The following is a 20,738-nucleotide window of genomic DNA, read 5'->3' on the forward strand; positions in this document are numbered from 1 at the left end:
CAATCATACAGGAGGATGGTAACCCCTCCCTCCCTGCAGCATTGCTGCCAGATTTAGCTGCACATGTCAGGTGGTGCGGTAAAAAATATAGGCACGTAAGCCACCTCCCTGAAGATGCTAATATATGGACATGCCTCAGGTGCCTCTATAGAAAATACCACCTTGCCTGTAGGTTACAGACTGAGAAAGGGATAATACAGACGAGCCCTAAAGTTTCCAAGCTCCTATGCTATAGTTATTCAAACTGAATTTTTATTAAGATAACTTCATCATGTTACTGTATATTGCCCTGCTAAATCAAATACAATGTTTACTTTATTTCTATATGTTGTCATTAGCTATTTAAACTTTTATTAATTGCTGATATAATGGCTTTTGTAACAACGGTGCCACGTGCTGGTCAGTTCCTGTAACTGTGCAGTCAAAGACAAACAGCTATTTCCTTAGACCAATGATCCCCAACCAGTAGCTCTTGAACAACATGTCGCTCTCCCACCCCTTGGATGTTGCTCTCAGTGTCCTCAAAGCAGGTGCTTATTTTTGAATTCCAGGCTTGGAAGAAAGTTGTAATTGCATAAAAACAAAGTATAGTGCCAAGCAGAGCCTCCTGTAGGCTGCCAGTCCACATAGGGGCTACCAAACAACCAATTACAGCCCTCATTTGGCATCCAAGGGATTTTTTCATGCTTATGTTGCTCTCAAACTCTTGTTACATTTGAATGTGGCTCACAGGTAAAAAAACTTTGGGGACCCCTGCACTAGACAGTAAACAGAGAAATGTGCTGATGTTTTTCTTAAGGTCCCTTTACAAAGGCAGATATAAGCTGCCGACAGATTAAGTGGGCATCTTATTGGGCAGCATGTGGGGCCCTTCCGACTGGCTTCCCTGATCGATCGGACAAGTTAAAAGGCGAGTCAGATTGAAGACCGCATCAGTTCATTGATCCGACAGCCCTTATTCTCCTCGTTGTGATCCAATTGTTGGGCCCTAGGGCCCATGATCGGATCAGCCTGATACCGCCCACCTCAAGGTGGGCATATTGGGAGACATTCCCTTGTTTGGCAACCTTGCGAATCTCTATATGTATGGCCAGCTTAAGGTTTTGGCTTGAGGTTTTTCTTAAGTAAACTGTTTTTTACATAGCAATATAAATACTGGGGGGATGCACAGTGTGCTGGGCAAAAAAAAGGGGGTGGTTGGTTGTATGGGAGAAATTTCCCTATGTTGATTGGCCCTCTGACAATAAAATAATGGCAACTAGTATCAACTTAGTTGCACACAACTTACCTTTAACAAGGTAGAATTCACAGAGTGCATTATCAGAAGCGCCCTATTTATTGGTGCTTACTGCAATTGGTGTTGATACTTATGATGAATGTCCAACAAGCTTGTGGGGAAAAAAATGTAGAATTCTGGGGGATAGCTTCAGCTCTGGATAAAGGTCAGTTTAGGTAGGAATTATTTAAGAAAACATTTTCAACTTCTACAACCCCTATGTAACTACGTATACAGTGAAACTGCCAGAATGCTGTAGCAGTGTAACACAAAAGAAAATAACACTTTACACTGTTAAAAGCAAAATATTTACTGGTAAGAGTATCAACCACATGCAGTTGTATTCACCATCAAGTAAAGGAAACTGGTCCTCATTAATATTTAAATTAATAAAAGCTAGGTCGGGAATGTATCATAGATGATGAAATTGCTGGGACACTAAAAAGTTAATTTAGAGGTTTAACAATAAACACCAATTTTTCTTGCACGTTAATTTATAAGAGTACAAATTACATACATTCAACATTATGGAAATTGGTCCTACTACAGTTAATAAGACATAGGGGTGGGAATGCACTTTAGACATATAAATTGCAGGCACACAGCTAAGTGCCTCTTGCAGTTTAACAATAAACCACATTCCAATAGAAAATGCTCATTGTTAGAGAAGATAGTATTCATTACATTTAAAAACACAAATACTGTTCCTCATGCAAGAAAGGGAATATCACTGTTAAGTGGGTGAGGATTTCCTCTCACTATATTAAAACTGGAAAGAAATGACTAGTTCATCTCATTATCTGGCTCACTTATTTATCTGGAGACACTTATTCACAGAGCAGAGATTGTCAGTATGTCTGATAATGATGCCAGTGAGAGTAGGATACATGTGATTAGCGTGTTTATGTAAATAGATGGTATAATAATGCAAAGTAACAGGGATCTGATCGCCCTCAAACTAGAAAGTGGCAGTGATATGGCTACAGCATTGTGAACAGCAGGTATGGTGCTAGTTCATTGTACAACTGTGCAATCAATGTAAGTAGTACATATAATGCACTTATTATTTATGAAAGTGATTTATATTATATGTGTATTTTATAACAATGATTTGGCAACCCAAGGTAGGCATGACGTGAAGGAAAGAATAAGAATCCCTCACACAGTTCACACTACTAGAAAACACTGGAAGGATTCAGTGACTGCAAACACTATATGGAAAGGAGTTACTAAATACGGCATGTGAGGTCTGTTAATAAATTAGCTGAACATTGGATTAAGTTGCTGAGTGACCCTGATGAATGTAGTTCTACGACTTAATTCTTTCAGTTTGGCAGCTCCCACATACGTGCAGCTGGAGCGAATTCCTCCAAGGATGTCTTTGATGGTGTGTTCTACATCACCTTGGAAAGGAACCTCCACAGTCTTCCCTTCCGAAGCCCTGAATTGAGATGAGATTGGGTGAGAACATATTTTAATAGACCATTTATAATGTTTAATTAATAGATATTGGAAAGTTGTTCGGAATAGCATTATATTTCACTGTGCAAAAACAGTTTTTGGGCAGAGATCCCCTTTAAATATATTATGTCTACAGAAATATTTGATGTGTTCCTCATTTGATTACCTGTATTCCGCCACCCCTCCTGAATGTTTCGTCATTGCAGTCTCTGAACTCATTCCATAGAAAAGCTTATATTTCTTGCCATTCTTCTCAATTATCTCTCCTGAACATTCTGTGTGTCCTGACAGCATCCCCCCCAGCATCACAAAGTCTGCTCCAGCTCCTTGATGAGTTAAATAGTTTCTGTTAGTGCATACGCTTAGCAAGGTGGTACCCAACTGTAACTTCAATTATCAATGTTTTATGTGAAATCAATATGGTAATTATATGTGAAAACAATATATATACATATATATATATATATATATATATATATATATATATATATATATATATATATATATATATATATATATATATATATAATACACAAAAGCCATGAATATCCTGTAAATTATATCCTTATAAACGGTGAGTTCTGATGTCATCAGTTATAAACGGTGAGTTCTGATGTCATTTCTGTCACATGACTCATTGAAATTTGTGTATTATAATAAATAAAGTACCCCCAGTTGTAAAATATGAGGATATTAGAAGTTACCTCGGAGTTCCATGACCTGTATAAAAACACTCGGCCTTCGGCCTCGTGTTTTTATATGGTCATGAAACTCCTCGGTAACTTATAATATCCTTATATTTTACAAAAGGGGGTACTTTATTCACTATATATTGCAATATAAATACATGAAATCGCCGCTAACACTACTTCAGCTTTAGTCAGAGTAAAGATGATAAATACAACTAACTCACAAAGGTCAAATAGAGTACATCTGTTTTGAAAATCGGTATCACTGTTGCAAAGGGTTAAAAGAGAGATTGCCTAGGATACACAAGACTCAAGATATAACCAGATAGAAGGAGTGTTGCTGACTTGCTGTCTGAGGTGAACTTTCCACTTTTTTTAAAATTAGATTTTGGCTAGGGCACCATTACACAATGCAAACAAGGATACCTACCAAATGCTTTTGCAACATCGCCTGGGCAGCTACAACCTCCATCCTAAAAAAGTAAAAAGAGATGTATTTGTTTAAAATTCTGTTAAGTATTAAAAAAAATAAATAGATTTTTACATATGTACAGTCATTATTTATAATATCTACAACCCTAAATTATTTTGTTCTCACTAAGTCAAATACACATATGGGTGGCCAAATTACAGTGATTGAACGGAATGGGATCAACAGCTTGTGAATTTGTGGGTCAGCACACAACCTCATACATGCAAATTGTTTACTTGAGCCATTCATTGATTTTAGAACTGAGGTTCATTCAGCATATCAATCATCTCAAGGGCTGGACACATACAATCACACAGTTCAGTGCTGAAATGCAAAATTATAAATTGTTTGGCTTAATCTATTAGAATGATCCTTATACAACCAGTCTTTTCAATATTTGGTAATTCTTTACATATGTGTACAAGTTCTGTTAAGAGCATTATGGATGGGCTGACTGATGACAGGATAAGAAGTACAAATAAACTGGGACACAGATTAACATTACTGCAAAAAGATTTGCAACAAGATTGAGAAGCATGCAATTTACACCAGTGAATGCAAAAGGCTTAAAGGTACCCTTGTATGTCATGATTATTCTCAAATAGCCCATAATAATTGATTATGTGTATTATTGTACAATATAGATATGTAAGAAATAAACTAAACTGACAGAAACATGAAAGTAACAGTGCAGTTGATAACTGCATATGCACAAACCCTATAAAAACCGGAAAAAGATGATGATCCATACACCAAACCAAGCAGAAAATAAAGACAGAACCTAAGAACATTATTTCTGATTATTTTTTTTTCAGTAGGCAACATATTTGATTGATTGTCTACATTTTTTACTCACTGATATAATGTGGCCATTCAGTCCATGTGCTGAATCTGCACACTCAATAACAGCACTTAGCTGGGGGTATCCAACTCCAGTCTTTTTCCGGGTTGTACAGACAGAACCTACAGGAGAATGAGGCTAAGAGGCTACTCTGATAGCTATGGAACTCAGTAACCTACACACTGTAATGTACAGACAACAAGAAATGAGAGTGTAGGAAAATAACATAATAGTATGCTGTGTACTAAAGAACAACCTTTCCTGCATTTCAGGAAGCATAGACTATGAAGAATGTATGTGTTGTCGATGATAAAAATGAGTTGAGATTGTGTGTCTGTAGCTTGGGAAGTGCAGCACAAGCAGGTTCCTTTTCAGAATGTGAGTATCACCTGTGGGTAAATTCAATAATTGTACATGTATGGTAAAGTCCATTAGTGTAAATGTAGAGGAAGCAATGTGAGCTAATACCTGGTCCAATGCCAACTTTTATAATATCTGCGCCAGACAGGATCAGCTCCTCTACCATCTCCCCAGTAACAACATTTCCAGCCTATGGACAAAAATATCTCTGGTTAAAAGAAGGAAAAGAGCTAACAGACAAGTATAAGTACAACAGACAAACACTAACTTCGTTCCTACCATAATGGTGTGCTTAGGGAATCTGGCTCTAACATCCTTCACATGTTGTACAAACTGCTCTGAATATCCGTTAGCCACATCCAAGCAGATGTAACGAACCTGAGGGACAGCTGACAGGACTTTCTCTAAATGCTGGAAATCTGACTGACCTGTCCCAGAACTCACAGCAACATTCTGCAAAAAGTAATTAAACAACACAGTGTAAAGACAAAAGCTTACAATCACTAAAAGCTCTGGTTTGAAAAGGTAGAAACATATAAATCAAATGGTTCTATGGATAGAAAACCAAAGCAATTAACAGTCTGTTGTTTAGTCTATCTCTCTATGTATATGTTTGTCTATATAGCTAGTATCCGCCTAATATATGAAAGTGCTCATATCAGATGACAAAAACAGCACAACGCATATATAAATTGCCATATGCATACTACTGTAAACAAGTGAGCATGTTGGTTTAGGTATAAAAGGTGTACATAATTAAGATTAATTTCAGTTTAAGTACTAGTAGTAGTTGCTTGAGTGTGAGATGTCTCGGTTATAGATAATAGTAGTAATTAATTGAATGCGGGGGGGGCTTCGTTATATAAGTGAGTAACCTCTTACCTCCAAACATTCCGGGGAACTTGCAGCAAAGTCTTTCCACTCCTCCACTGTGTAGTGTTTGTGTATGGCTGTAAAGAGAGAAAACTGAGAGAAGAAGGTTAAATATTAGATGACAGAGCAGAATTGAGCTTAAATAGAAGAAAACTGTTTTTGGACAGAGAGGATTGATTAGGAAAAAAAAATAATTAATATACATACATACAATATATATTTGTAGATGACTAGAAAACAGTACAATATGTTGGGGTGTGTAGAGGAAAGTAGAAGAAAGCACAGGAGGCTCTTAGGCAAGATAACTAAAGTGTGAACCTGTCTGGTGTAGCTTCTTCTAATGAGAAGCAACCTACTATTAGACATGGTCAAGTCAGTAACAATGTTCTGACTTTCGTGCAAGTCACCAAAAGCCAAAATCTGTGGATTCTGGCAAATGCCAGAGGGGCTGCTGTAAGATGCTATAGACAGTGACTATTTAGAGGGCTGGTGGGGGGCTGTTTGGGCCTCTGAGTACTTAAAATGCCAGGACCTATTTTGAACCTCATTGCCTACCTTTCTCCCTACAAAGAACAGAATCAACTCTGGGCAATTATTGGAAGCAAAAATGTCTCCTTGAATGTTCAAGGAGACATAAAGCATAATTATAAAAATGTAAAATTGGTCTTATAAGCATTTTTCTCAAGCAGTTGTGTCTAACCACTGTAAATGATTCCTAATAATATTTTATGTTTTCTTGATACAAATTAAAAGCAAACTCAATGGATTGTGTGCTTCACCTTTGCCTGCTTCTTTAAAGTCCTTTTTAGTGCTAACCAAACCCCATAGGCTGTCTGTTTATTCTTTCATAGACCTAAGCCAAGTATGAACACATGACAATAGAAAAGGGCTCTGAAAACTATAACAAAAACTTTAGTGGAAAAACTGTCCCTTTGTGCAGAGCATTAATAGTAAGGCATTTGCATGCACCGTCTGTAACACCTTTACACAATTTAAGGAAAGCCATTAACAGGAGCATTAAAAAACATGTAAACCTTAAAACAACGAAAGTAAATTTGCTCAGGAAAGAATCTCGAAGTTTAGCAGAACATCAGAACAGTTTTCTGTTTTGTGACCAGTAGGTGGCACTCTTGTTGCAAAATAAAAAAAATATATTTTCAAAATATTAATGGACATAAAAAAGTTATGGTGATAGGTGATATGGTTATAGGTAAAGTTGATCACTTATCATCAGTAGGTTTGCTTTTGTGAGAAATCGTTACTTGAACTTCCTAAACCTTACTGTTTGCCAACCTGACTAGGTAAGTAAAATCATCAGAAAGTACATCAAGAAGTACTTTTACGGCAAAACTATAAAGCTTGTGTAAACCAATGTTATGATAAATGTGAAAAATACAGTTTAATTTTAGGTGTATCTCTTTTAAACAAAAACAAAAAATTAATGCATAATGCAAATGTATTTAGAAAAGCATCCTGAGCAATTTTACAGTCATTTTTTTAAAAGTTTACAAATACTTTACTACACATTAATATCTTAATATTTAAACTGATTTAATTAGCATGGCCATTTCAATTTATATTGTCCAAGAAGACACTGGCACACAAAGGCTAGTAACAGCAGGGTTATACCCTTGCGTGTTTATTCTGCAAACGTGCAACGTTTCGGGGTCAGACCACTTTGTCAAGCATGATGACCCCGAAACGTTGCACGTTTGCAGAATAAACACGCAAGGGTATAACCCTGCTGTTACTAGCCTTTGTGTGCCAGTGTCTTCTTGGACAATTTGCTGAGGGGGGTGCTGATCCCTCCAACACCGTGCACCAGGCGCTGAACTGCTGAAGGCCAGGGTTGTGCGAGCGGGCTACACTACATTGCATTTCAATTTATATTACATTTCTACCTAGATTTAAGAGCAAAAGTAAAAATACACAAAATAGACGAGAGAGTTTGAAAAGTGCAAACACCTGTGCCATGTTATCTACTATAAACAAACAAGCCTCACCTTACACAGGGCTCTTGCCATCCCAAAAGTCCCTACAGTATCCATATTGGCAGCGATAATAGGGATTCCTTGATAGGATTGTCCGGAGTTCCTAAACATGAAAGAACGGGTGAGCTCCACCTGCAAGACAAATAATGACAGTAGGGAATTGCTCATTTTTTAAAGGAGAATAGATTAGTCACAATAGTGCAAGCTATAAAACTATATTTATTCTGCAGAATGATTTACAATACCTGAGTAAAGAGCTCTAGAAGCTCTGTCTGTTTGTTCAAGATAGCAGCTGCCATATTAGCTTGGTGTGATATCACTTCCTGCCTGAGTCTCTCCCTGCTCACTCAAAGCTCTGGGCTCAGATTATAGCAGGGAGGGGAGGAGTGAGGAGGTAAAGGGAGGGGGAGAGAGGAGCAAACTGAGCATGCTCAAGCCCTGCCCTGGAGGTTTATGCTGAAAACAGGAAGCCTGGTACAGAAGTCCATGTGGACACAATAGAAGGAAAAAAATGCTGTGTTTCTTTTGAAAGAGCAGCATTACTTTGAGGGTTTACTGGTGTATTTATAAACACCTTTCTGATAAAGCTTACTTAATTTTAGCCTTTCCTTCTCCTTATACAGATGGAGTCAACATCTTATTGCTTAATGCATCTGATAAACTGTAAACATAAATTAATCTACTTCCTCTGATCAATCAGCTAATAACTCAGAGAGACAAAAGCAGAACAGCTTGTAAGTGCTGTTTGTTGATGCAACACAAAACAGACTAAAGCTAGGCATGCAAGGGTCATACACCTTTCCAAACAAGCAGATCTTTGCCTACTTAGACACCCATATGCACCTGGTTAGTAGGGAGAATTTGGAAGACGCAACAGTTTGGTCCCTGGGCCAAGGATTGTATCACATGGGGGGGCTGTGTAGACGGTGAGAGACCTGCAGCCATGGTCTGATGCAATCCTTAGCCAAACAGATTTTTAAGCCTTTTTCCAATTAAATCTTGGCCTAATTTTAATTGTCGAAGGCTGAACTGCATATAAGATTAACAATGTGAAGCCATAACGGTGACACTTTCTTATAATGCATCCCAAGATATTTGATGGCATGGATATTAGGGTTGTCATACCTGTAACTTCATTTAATACATTCCAATATCAGTAGCACATGAATGCTGACAGAAGAATAAAAATGTTGATCTCTTTCAAAGATTGCTGCAAAGTAAGGCACCCTCTATTTGGGGTCTTGACTGAGAGCTTTGTGCAACAAGCAGAAGCAGTGCTGCCATTCACAGGCCAAGAATTGTATCCCACTACAAATATGTCGCTGTTCCACACTATTCATAAGATTCCCTGGGGCTCAAGGCTTGAACTCCAGCCAACATTACATGAGATGGTAAATTAACCATTGAAGAATATTCACAGATTTCCATGTGAATGCAGTGGCATTTTGTTATGGTTGCCCAAATTTAAACCCAACTCTACCCAACCTGACAACTGTAAGGAGAACGGAGGGAGAATGAGATATGAAGTCATCCATGTCTTATAAAGGTTGTGGATTTGATCTGTAAACGCAGTTGGTAGCATGATTTTATCCAGACATGGACTATTTGATTTTACATAAAGGAGAACTAAAACTTAACTTAAAAAATAGGCTAGAAATGTTTTACATTATGATTTGGACTTCTGTACCAACCCAAGGCAACCCACAGCCCTTTAGCAGTAAAGATCTGTGCCCCCAAAAATGCCCCTATAGCTCCCCATCTTTTTTTCTGCTGATTCACTGCACATGTTCTGTGCTGCTGTCACTTACTGAGTGAAGGGACCCACTCATAATATACAGTACACATAGAATATCAATGTCCCAATATAAGGCTGATTAGTAATTAATACATATAATTACTACATGTGAGCTCAGAAACCATTAAAATTAGCATCAGAATTTAATAATCAGCCTTGTAACATCAGCTTATATTACAGACAAACCTCATTTTCTGCTTGTAAATTTGCAATGACCCCTAATGTTTAACTTGTCAACAGCTACTCAAAACTCACGTTCCAAGATGGTGACTGTCCTGTGACAAGTTTGAAGTCCTGGATCATTGTTGCTATAAAGAAGCTGAAACTTTAGACTGGTGTAATAAGTTCAGTATATAAAATATGGCATTTTAACCCATATTCATTTTAGGGTTTAGTCTTCCTTTCAACTAAACTAAATGGTGAATTAAGCAATTCCTTTGTCAGCACCAAAATTAGTTTTAATGTACACTCACCTCACTCCGAGTCTTTAATGTGCTTCTCTTTGGTCGTAGCAAAACATCCTTAAAATCCAATTTAATATCATTGTCGATTCGCGGCATTCTGCTACTTAGACCACTGAACGGGAGAACTAGCTGAAAAATATAGATATAGATGAGGAAGTGAGGAAATGCCTGATGTATAGAACAGAGAGCACCTATATAGGAGACATGGGTGGACACATAAGAAAAGGGATAGCCAACGTGTAACCCTCCTTTTGCTAAACTACTATCGCAGCAGCAGATAAAGCTACAGTTTCTTACAAAAGTATTTAGAACCTTGAATCCTCGTATTTTACTGAATTTTACTGAATTTAACTGAATTACAAATCTAACTCTAAAATGTTGTTCTCTGTGATATTTTTAATTCAAAATACTGAAACTGAAAATTAGTTTCATGTTATAAAATACTGTGAGGAAACAATTAAATATGTTTACCTCTCAATAGTTTGTATAACCATCTTTTTAAAGTAATAAAGGAGTAAGAATTTACTAGCTTTGGTCACTGTTTGATCCATTCTTCCAAGCAGGTTTGCTTTAGGTTGCTCGGGTTATACTTAAAAATGTCATTGTAACCTAAGTTATATCTATTGCCACAGGTCTCAGTTGTATCGATATCAGGGGTTTGATAGAGGCATTTGAGGCTGTTCATCTTTCTGTTCTTGAGCCGCTACACTGTTACACTGCCCTTGTTCTGGGATCATGGTCCTGGAATATAAACTTTTGATCCAAGCTTCTGTTTTTTGGCAGTTTGAAGCAGCATTATTACCCCATATTTTGCACATCTATTATTCCATGGCCAGCCCTAGTACAACAAATTTTGGATTTTGGACCAAGCTAGTTGTGCTTCTTCCACTAAAATTGTATTAAACTGTAATTATTTCATCTGGAGCCCCATGCTACCTTGTTTTATTGCTTTAGCACCTTACACCACTGTACACTGTACATATTCCATTATCTTTAAAGGGGAACAACACACAAACATAACTTAAGCTTTTTGAAAAGTAAACATAATTTCAAGCAACTTTACAATATACATCAATTAAAAAATATGCAGACTTTTCATGATTTGTAATGGTTTGGAACAGTTAGCTAAGCTTAGCCCCCTGCTCTCCTGCTGATCTGTCTGACTACTCTGCTGAGCTGGCTGACTACCGTTACTTTGTATCAACAGCCATCTGTCCTCAGCCCGCATCCTCCAAACCCCACAATTCCCTGCACACATGATTTCAATAAGGAACAGAATATTCCAGTGCAATGTATTGTGGATTCTGTAGTTCATGCATGCTGTCTGTAAGCTGCGGAGAAGTTGTTACATATATATGTAACATCAGTGTTTAGTCCCTCCTTCCCAGCCAGGATTTCAAATGATGCAGAAAGAGAAGAACTGTTAAACAGCTGGATTTCAGCATAGAAAATTGCATTTATTCATACTTTTTGAAGAAACAGGTAACTGTGATGGTATATTAGGGGTTTCTGTGTTATGTGGGCCTCTTTATCAAATTTCGCTTTGGAAGCCGGAGTTCCCCTTTAAAGGGCACCTGTTGGGTAAAAATGTTATCCCCAACCAAAGGTGCGGGCTAATAGAGCCCGAATTCCGGTTGAGGATAACAATAGTTTTTTAAGAGGATAATGCCCCCGGCAGCGATACGCTACCCACAGTGGGAGGGAGCTCCCAGTGCTAGAAGCCATGTCCGGTCCATCGCATGCGCATAATGAGCAATACGGTGGGGAAATTTTCATTATGCGCATGTGAGTGACCGGACATGGCTGCTCGCGGGTAGCATAGTGCTGGCGGAGGCATTTAAAAAAGAAACAAAAAACGACTGTTATCCCCAACCATAATGCAGGCTCTATTAGCCCGCACCTTTGGTTGGGAATAGCATTTTTACCCTTTAATCTTTAAAAAGGACACTTGTGAAGAAGACAAAGCAGTAGTGTGGCAATCTAGAAGAATGAACCCCGAGAAGCATCAGCCCAGGTCAGAGTGTCCACCAAATTACCCCCCCCTAAAATATTTAAATGATAGTGCTTCTACAGCAGAATCCGGTAAGACAAATCCCTGATGATGAAAGGCAGCCTCATAGAACCACACTAAGTTACATGAAAGAGCTCCAAACAAACTTTTACATGGTTCATTTTCACAATTAAGTGTTGTAGAAATGTTGATATTGCTAACCCGTAACAGAAGTTACCAGTATGGTGGTTAGCTGCTGTTCATAATAGGGTCTTGGCATCTTATTTAAATAAAACTTAGAATGAAAGGTACAACATTCAATAAAATACTGCAAGAGAACTTGTATCAGTACTGTAACTTAAACATGGCCAAATGTGCATCTTTTCATCTTTTAGAAGAACAATGATCCCAAACAAGAACTAGTGGCTCAAGTTAAAAATGTGAACGTCTTCCAATGGCCCTATGAGAACTCTTATTAGTTCAGTTGAGAATCAGCAGCAAATTATGGTAGAAATAAAATCATCCAATTAAACTAGCTTAACGGACCTGGAGCAAGTGGAAGAATTTGAGATAATCACTCACGAACAGTGTGCAAAGCTGGTACTTACATCCCAGATGAATCCAAGTTGCTTCTTATGGAAGAGTTGTAAAAAGAAAGAGTCTATGGTGTGTTTAGCAACCCTGGAGACAAGTATCACTGGTAATGCTGCCCATAGCAACCAATCAGATCTTTGCATTTGAATTCTAACTTTTAGGTGATTGATATGGCACTTTGCACATTAGTAAAATAAGGGTACTAGGTTTGCCACCTGACAGATAATCCCATTGCTAAGAATATTAGATGCCAGTATTATTAATAGAAAATAATTTAGATGTTCATTAAAGGTGGCAACATTACAGGACATGATTTGATGAATATTATTTAAAGGGGGGAAAAAGAGAATACTTGAGACAGTGAGCAGATGTGAAAGGAAAGAGAGAAGTGAGAACTAGCTATTGTAGATACCCAGTACAAGCCTTAACTTAGTTACAGCAACACGACACGCACGACATTTACAGTATGGCACCGTGATACAAATGACTGCGCACGAGTAAATGACTGTATAGTAGGAAGCAACCAGCTAAGAAGATGGGAACCCCAGAATATCCATTTACATGTGCTCTGGGTAGAATGAATTGAGAATGAACTAATGCAATTTAAGAACAGACATTCATATATACGTATACTACTGTACTGTGTCACGAAGAATCCTGTCAGGCTTTTTCCGGGTGATGTGACGTCACAAGCCCTGTCATTTGTAACTTCCTGCCCGCTCCCGGAAGTTACGCAGCCAGCGGCAGAGATAGCGGCAGAAAGGCTTACACACAGGAAACTGCAGGATGTTGATCAAAGTGAAGGTAAAGGGGATTACATTGTAAATTGATGACCCGGGGAGTATTGGAAATGTGGACATATGCAACGATCGAGGCTGCATCGTGAGACGAATCTTAGGCTGAAAGGGAGGGAGAATGAAAGGGGATCACTGCACAGAGGCCAGATGCATGTTGGGAGCTCCAGACAGTGGCTTATTATTGATGATAGCTTTTGCTGCTGTGGGCCTGGGAGAGTGAGCTTAGTCATTTTTGAGAAGCCTCCAATGCTCACAGTAGATGGCGGATGTGTAGGCAGTTGGTGCTGTGTAAACATTTTTAAATCATGAAAACAATGTACATTTGTTCAGTATATAATTCTCTTTTTATATAATTTCAGACGCTGACTGGCAAGGAGATCGAAATTGACATTGAGCCAACAGACAAGGTAAAAGGCAACGCATGATTGTGCAGACCTGGGAGTACAACTCTTTTTTTTTAACAGTCTGATTAGTCTTTAAATCAAGTTGATGGAAGCAGACTTGAACATTTGAGTTGATAGAACAGTCTCAGAGGTTGCCCTCACAGCAAAGTCATGTACGTGATGTTGAAAACAAAAGAAAAAGTGTGGAATACTTTTTATATCTGTACATTTATATCCGAGTTCACTTGGTGTTTTATAAATAAATATATATATATATATATATATATATATATATATATATATATATATATATATACTTTTTCTGGAATGCCCGCACCTCTGACAATGGTTGATTCGAGGTGCTCTATCAATGTTTAAGGAATAAGTAATAGAGGATCCGCACTCTCATTTTCATTTCAAAGTGATAGCTTTTATTTTTCACATCACAATCCGACACTTTGTTGCAAAGTGTAAGGTGTTACAAAAGAAACAAAAAAATGTTTTTTTTTGTTTCTTTTGTAACACCTTACACTTTGCAACAATGTTTCCTCCATAGAAGTAATAGGAAATGTGGTTATATTGTCACTTACAAGCTCAACACTGACACCTAGTGGTGAAAGAAAATAAGGACACACGGGTTCTCTTCAACAAAAGGAAAATATTTATTCAAATGACTATATATGGACTCATGACGTCAGGAGGGCGCCAAATTCACTGGAGGGGGAGGGTATTTAATTGGTTACACTGTTTGTGCACATTATCCTTGAGAAAGGTCCCCAGGAGGGACCGAAAGTCGGATTGTGATGTGAAAAATAAAAGCTATAACTTTGAAATGAAAATGAGAGTGCGGATCCTCTATTGCTAGGAATATATTGCTTCCCACATTTCCCACAAAATCTTCAGCTGGATTTCCATCGCTAGGAGCTATGGCAAGAGAGTTTGGGCAGCTGCACTGCTAAAATTTTCTGTTTTGAGCCAAACAAATGCGTAAACCTCAAGAAAACTGATTCTGGCCATAAAGTTGGCAAACATTTTAATCAGAAATGTACTGAATCCAATTTGCACTCTTTGTATGATTTGTGTTTGGTAAACCCCTTAATGCCTTAAGTCTACTTAAAAAAAATCATGTAACCATTAAATAAACCCAATAGGATTGTTTTGCCTCCAATAAGGATTAATTATATATTTTAGTTGGGATTAAGTGAAAGCTACTGATTTATGATTACAGCGAAAAAGGAAATACATTTTGAATTATTTGATTAAAATGGAATTCATTTTCCATAATTTCTGAGCTTTCTGGATAACATATTCCATACCTGTAATGGACAACTGAAGGCAAATGTAAAAAATTCAGAAACGTGTAAAATTCTTTGGTAGACATGTGATCCGTTTCCAAACATAGTTGTATTTCTGGTCTAAAAATTATGAACTGCTGAATTCATAATATATGGCACAGGTTTTGAAGCCTTAAACTGACAACATATTTCTCTTGATTTGGGATGTAGAATAAAGGGGTTGTATGCCTGTGAGAGACAACATGCTTAATACCGCCTCTTGTTCAATGTGACTCAAAATCACAACCAATATCTTAGTCGTGTCCTGGTCAATAACATGCAATGCTTAATTTTCACCCTTTACTCGTATGTCAGTTGAAATACAGCCCTTTATTGTCCACTACCTGACTATTACAGAATGATGTAGGCATCATTCCTTGTAGATGCAACGTTAGACTTGTTCCTAGTTGTGACTTCTATCAATGCTTTTCTGACATCAGTTCTGATATAGGCTTTAAGGAATTATTTTAAGTTAACTAATATGAGCTCTACGGAGGATAAGCTCACAGGTTTGGGTAATTGAGCAGTACGATATTTGTTGGGGGGTATGAGCGTATTTTCTACATTTTTAAACTAACGGAAGATGCCAAATAATACATTTAATGCTCTGAGATAATTTGTGCCATTCTACCTAGTAAACATTTTATAAGAAATGTTAGAGATTTTTGTTTTCTAACTTGAAAAAAAAAAAACAAAGTTGAAAGAACATGGAAACAAACTAGATGTTTGCCATCTCACAGACCAGAAAATGTTGGTTGCCTTGGTTACTAGACCTGGATCAGAGTTTTTATATGTTTTTACATTCCCTTATGCATTCTCAAGCAAGCAGTTAAGAACTGTTGGCATTTGTGTGTCACGGTTTCAAGGTTCCAATGTGCAGAATAAATATTATATATATATATATATGCACCTACTACAGTTCATAGGAGTAAAGGTAGCAATATATACACCGATCATAAAGGGGAGGCAGTAATTTAAGGCAAGAAATCTAACTGAAATGTGAATGCTGAACTGTGTTGATTCTAGGGAATTTGATTTGTAAAACTACTGGTATATTATGTTTTGCGTAGGTGGAGAGGATAAAGGAGCGAGTGGAGGAAAAGGAGGGCATCCCACCACAGCAACAAAGATTGATTTACAGTGGAAAACAAATGTGAGTAGTAATGACGCCTTATATCCAGCAATAGCACATATGTCTTGCCTATGTTTAGGTACAGCTTGAAGAATCCTTTCCATATCATAATAATTGATGTAGTACGCTTTGACACAACTATATATAGTATATATTGCTAAAAACAACAATCTTTGGCAAATATACTATATATTTTTTAAAGTTCTCTTTATTTTAAGTTGTGTCTTCTAGAACAGGGGTCCCAACCTTTTTTACCCATGAGCCACATTATAATGTAATTTAAATGTGTTTGGGAGCAGCACAAGCATGAAAAATGTCCCTGTGCATGCCAAATAAGAGTTGTGATGGGCTATTTTATGGCCCCTATATGGACTGGCAGCCTACAGAAGGCTCTATTTGGCAGTGCATCTGTTTTTTATGCAAACAAAAGTTGCCTCCAAGCCTGGAATTCAAATATTTGCACCTACTCCAAGGCCATTGAGAGCAACATTGAAGTGGTTGATGAGCCATATGTTGCTCACAAGCCATTGGTTCGGGACTACTGTTCTAGAATGTCTGCAGCTAATTCTGATGACCAACATACACATATATATTGTTATAGAAGCCTTTGTATTGACATTTAGATACAAAATAATTGACATGGTACTGATATATGGGCAGACAAATGTTCCTTCTTAAAATGGCTGCTCACATTTGTATGCCTGTACTCTTATCTTGTTGTTATCTGATTTCATCTCCAGGAATGATGAGAAAACAGCAGCTGACTACAAGATACAGGGTGGTTCAGTGTTACATTTGGTCCTTGCACTTCGAGGGGGTTGCTGAAGCTGGATTGCAGCCTTCTGCTGTGTGGAATGTTGGTGATTAAGCTCCATCCATTGTGGGGGACTGCGGAGTGGACTGTAGTATCCCCCTCATATCTGCTTGTTTGTAAAATAATGACGGTATTGATTTTTTTTTTTTTTGCATGAGTTTATTTTCTTTCCCTAAATAAATGATCCCCTCTCCTCTCTGCCTCTTCATTGGAGCACTAATCTCTCTTTATAAGACAGAGTTCATATGGCAGATTTACTTTTGGTAGAGATAACATAGAACATCTGTTCTAGAGACAGTATTTACAGCAGCACATAGCAAGCTTAGAGTTGCTTAGGAAATGGGAGGGGAATGTGATAGGAACATAACCACGTGTTGAAAAAAAAGAAATGTAAAGGTTACTATACCTACAAATTCATGCAAAATTGCTCAGAGTGCCCTTCCAAGCAATTTTTTTATGATATTAGAAGTTTATCATAGATAATGGCAACATGAGTGCCCCCTGCTGTTCTGCTCACTTATATCACTCCTGAGCAGAGAAGCACTGGAAAAAGCCTCCTGCATTAGTGACTTAAGCTTATGGTGGTTGCTTCTGTTGCAAATTCATGATAGTAGTATCAAATCACTCAAACATTTTAGTCTAAATTTAGTCTGTCTAAATTGGATGCATTAAAAAGCTATTGATTTATCTGGTTTTGGTTTATCAGAAAAAGATGTGGCAATGTACTTTTAATAACAGCAGTTGTATGATGTGAAATTGAAAGTTATCTGTGTGGTTTAACTTAAAGGGGACATATTGTGTGAAAAACAGTGTTCCAGTGCATTATAGCTTTTTTAAATATAGAATATAGTCCCACCCATCTGTTCCACTTCCTGCTGCCTCCTGTCCCAGGCTGTGCAGGGGAGCCAGCGGCACACTGTACTGTAGGAAAGGAACCAATCAACAGCTAGACTGACCTGATAGGAAACTGAAGCCTGACTTTGCTTGTGTGATTGCCAATAACTCTCCTACTGTGCTTTCTGGCAGAGACCGTTCAGACACGCCCACCCCTCATTTGAAACCTGGAGAGTTACTGTAGCAGAAATATAAGGAGCTCCAATAAAGAGGCCATTTTAAAGATATATTTTTTGGCCAAGCAAAACCACCACCATATATTATTGCCTACAATATAGGGAGGGACTTCACTTATCCTTATGCCAATTCATTATATCTTGTTCATGTGGTCTATAGGATGTGCTTTGTGGATACTCCAGGGTTGATGGACAACAAAGACCTTATTCCAGAAATATTCAGAGCAATTTGCAGCATACTATTTGAGAGCCTCCTAATTAGCCTCTCTTTGTCTCTCCTCACGTTTCCTGTGTAAACTGGTCCATTATAGCTGTCGAGTAACTGTTATACTGTTTCAATTTCAGATGTTAAAGGCATTCTGTCATGCTTTTTGTGGTTTACTTTTTATTTCTAAATGACATTGCAAATAATTCACTATACTATTTAAAATGTTATTCTTGAACCAACAAATGTTTTTTTAGCTGTAATATTGATGTGGAGGCACCCATTTCAGTACATTGTGCCTGATCTTGAATTCGGAGAAGGAGTCAGCACTTCAGGATAGAACTGCTTTGGGATAGCTATTGTTCTCCCCTTCCCATTGCATTATACCACGACATGGGTCATGTTTGCAGTGCTTAAAGTGCTTCCTAGACATGAGAATAGCACCCAATCAGAAAAAAAGCAGGGGTTTTTACTGCTTTGGTGCTATTCTCATGTCAAACAAATCCTTCAGCAATGGTGTCAGATATCTGCTATCTGGTTAGTTGCCCATTGTGATATCACTCCAACTTGCAGTACAGCAGTAAAGAGTGACTGAAATTTATCAGAGCACAAGTCACATGAGCTTAGGGCTCCTGGGAAACCAACAATATGTCTAGCCCCATGCTAAATTCCAAAATTAGATATTAGAAAATCTGTTTGCTCTTTAAAAAACAGATTTCAGTGCCACAGTACACACATTTGTTTAGGTTTTTTCTAGCTTGCATAAAAAATAGAAAGGCAGCACTCCGATTAAAAAGAAAAGGTGGTTTCTTGTGAGTGCCGCCTTTCCATTTTTTTTGCAAGTTTGATTACAGTGGGAACGCTGGTGGCTGAGCACCCGACAGAGCAGAATGGAGCTGCACTAATCACGCACACATGAGGTGAGTATGGAGCAGCCATAACCCCCCTTCTCTACTTTATAGCTTTTTCCTAGCACAGGAATGCATTTGATCCATATATAAATATTTATAAAATGCCATCATATTCCGCAAGACTTTACAATAAATTGGTGTATATATTTAACATACAGATTACAGACAAATATATAATATAACTGATACAAGAGGGCCCTCCAAGCTAAAATACCAGAAATCCAATAACTAGAATTACAGGCCCTTTTGTGACAACTTGTAAGATATGACAACACCACTCTTGTTTTAGTAGTTAAGTTGTGTTTTATTATAAAACTTTGCAGCCTGACAGAAATTGTTTTCCTAAAATGTCTGTAGCAATAAAAGTCATTTATAAAAAAAAAAATAGAGTTACAGGAAGCCATCTCACATAAAGTTTATTTTAAGCAAATGGTTTTAATTTTCTATCCTTTTTTTCTCTACTATGTAATGTAAAACTGCACCCTGTACTTGATCCCTAACTAAGCTATCTTGAATTTATATTGGTGGCAATATTAACATATTATAATGTTTTCTATTAGCCTTAAACTATGCTGATCCAGATTATGAACAAAAAAAACATATCTGTCAAAATGGTTTCAGATAATAAAGCCAATACCTGTATTTCCATATTCCTTACTCAGAATAAACTTAGTCCAATGGTTCCTGCATATATATCTATATAATACACAAAAGCCATGAATATCTTGTAAATTATATCCTTATAAATGGTGAGTTCTGATGTCATTTCTGTCACATGACTCACTGAAACTTGTGTATTATAATAAATAATGTAACCCCAGTTGCAAAATATGAGGATATTAGAAGTTACCTTGGAGTTCCATGACCTGTATATGGACTAGGGTTGCCACCCGCAGGACTGCCATCAGAAATCACAGGGCCCCATACGACAACATTTCCTGGGCTGCGCCCACCGCAAGCCCCACCTACAGGTCCGCCCACCCCACAGGTCCGCCCCCCACCACACAGTAAAAAAAAAAAAATATTAGTGGCTAAGGTTCCCACATGTTAATAAAAAATAAAAAGATATTGGTTGTCAGGGCCCCCCATAAAAAAAATATTGGTGGCTAGGAGCCCACATAAGAAAAAAAAATTGGTGGCCAGGCCCCCCCCCCAGATTATAAGAAAATTGGTGGCCAGGGCCCCTTAAACGTCCATGCCTTCCCGAAGTCGGCAGCTCTCAGAAAGCAGGGGGGCCCGGATAATCATGTAAGTGTGGTGTGGCCGGGGCCCCCCTTACCCTCTGG

General features: G+C 37.8%; 2 protein-coding genes across 2 annotated transcripts; one reads left to right on the plus strand and one right to left on the minus strand.

Moving 5' to 3' along the window:
* Positions 1 to 1,570: 1,570 nt before the first annotated feature.
* Positions 1,571 to 13,421, minus strand: LOC121394268 (GMP reductase 2-like). The gene is made up of 10 exons (XM_041564813.1): positions 12,821 to 13,421; positions 10,232 to 10,351; positions 7,976 to 8,095; positions 5,982 to 6,065; positions 5,379 to 5,552; positions 5,208 to 5,289; positions 4,755 to 4,861; positions 3,857 to 3,899; positions 2,904 to 3,063; positions 1,571 to 2,717 (listed from the first exon to the last, which is right to left on the minus strand). The coding sequence occupies exons 1-10, from the start codon at positions 12,947 to 12,949 to the stop codon at positions 2,537 to 2,539; spliced, it is 1,200 nt and encodes a 399-aa protein (XP_041420747.1). The 5' UTR covers positions 12,950 to 13,421; the 3' UTR covers positions 1,571 to 2,536.
* A 30-nt stretch (positions 13,422 to 13,451) lies between these two features.
* Positions 13,452 to 17,459, plus strand: nedd8.L (neural precursor cell expressed, developmentally down-regulated 8 L homeolog). Its single transcript, XM_018259334.2, has 4 exons — positions 13,452 to 13,610; positions 13,963 to 14,010; positions 16,391 to 16,473; positions 17,193 to 17,459. Exons 1-4 carry the CDS (start codon positions 13,593 to 13,595, stop codon positions 17,275 to 17,277), a joined length of 234 nt encoding a protein of 77 aa, XP_018114823.1. The 5' UTR covers positions 13,452 to 13,592; the 3' UTR covers positions 17,278 to 17,459.
* The last annotated feature ends 3,279 nt before the right edge of the window (positions 17,460 to 20,738 follow it).

This window comes from Xenopus laevis, chromosome 1L (genome assembly GCF_017654675.1).
Source record: "Xenopus laevis strain J_2021 chromosome 1L, Xenopus_laevis_v10.1, whole genome shotgun sequence".
NCBI classification, from domain to species: Eukaryota; Metazoa; Chordata; class Amphibia; order Anura; family Pipidae; genus Xenopus; species Xenopus laevis.

Coding starts and splice junctions, on each gene's coding strand:
- LOC121394268 (XM_041564813.1), bottom strand. CDS start 12,949: ATGCAAAGATCTGATTGGTTGCTATGGGCAGCATTACCAGTGATACTT. Junction 8,096..10,231: donor CATTAAAGACTCGGAGTGAG/GTGAGTGTACAT, acceptor TTTGTCTTGCAG/GTGGAGCTCACCCGTTCTTT. Junction 2,718..2,903: donor GGAGGGGTGGCGGAATACAG/GTAATCAAATGA, acceptor ATCTCAATTCAG/GGCTTCGGAAGGGAAGACTG.
- nedd8.L (XM_018259334.2), top strand. Junction 14,011..16,390: donor ACATTGAGCCAACAGACAAG/GTAAAAGGCAAC, acceptor TGTTTTGCGTAG/GTGGAGAGGATAAAGGAGCG. Junction 16,474..17,192: donor ATTTACAGTGGAAAACAAAT/GTGAGTAGTAAT, acceptor TTTCATCTCCAG/GAATGATGAGAAAACAGCAG.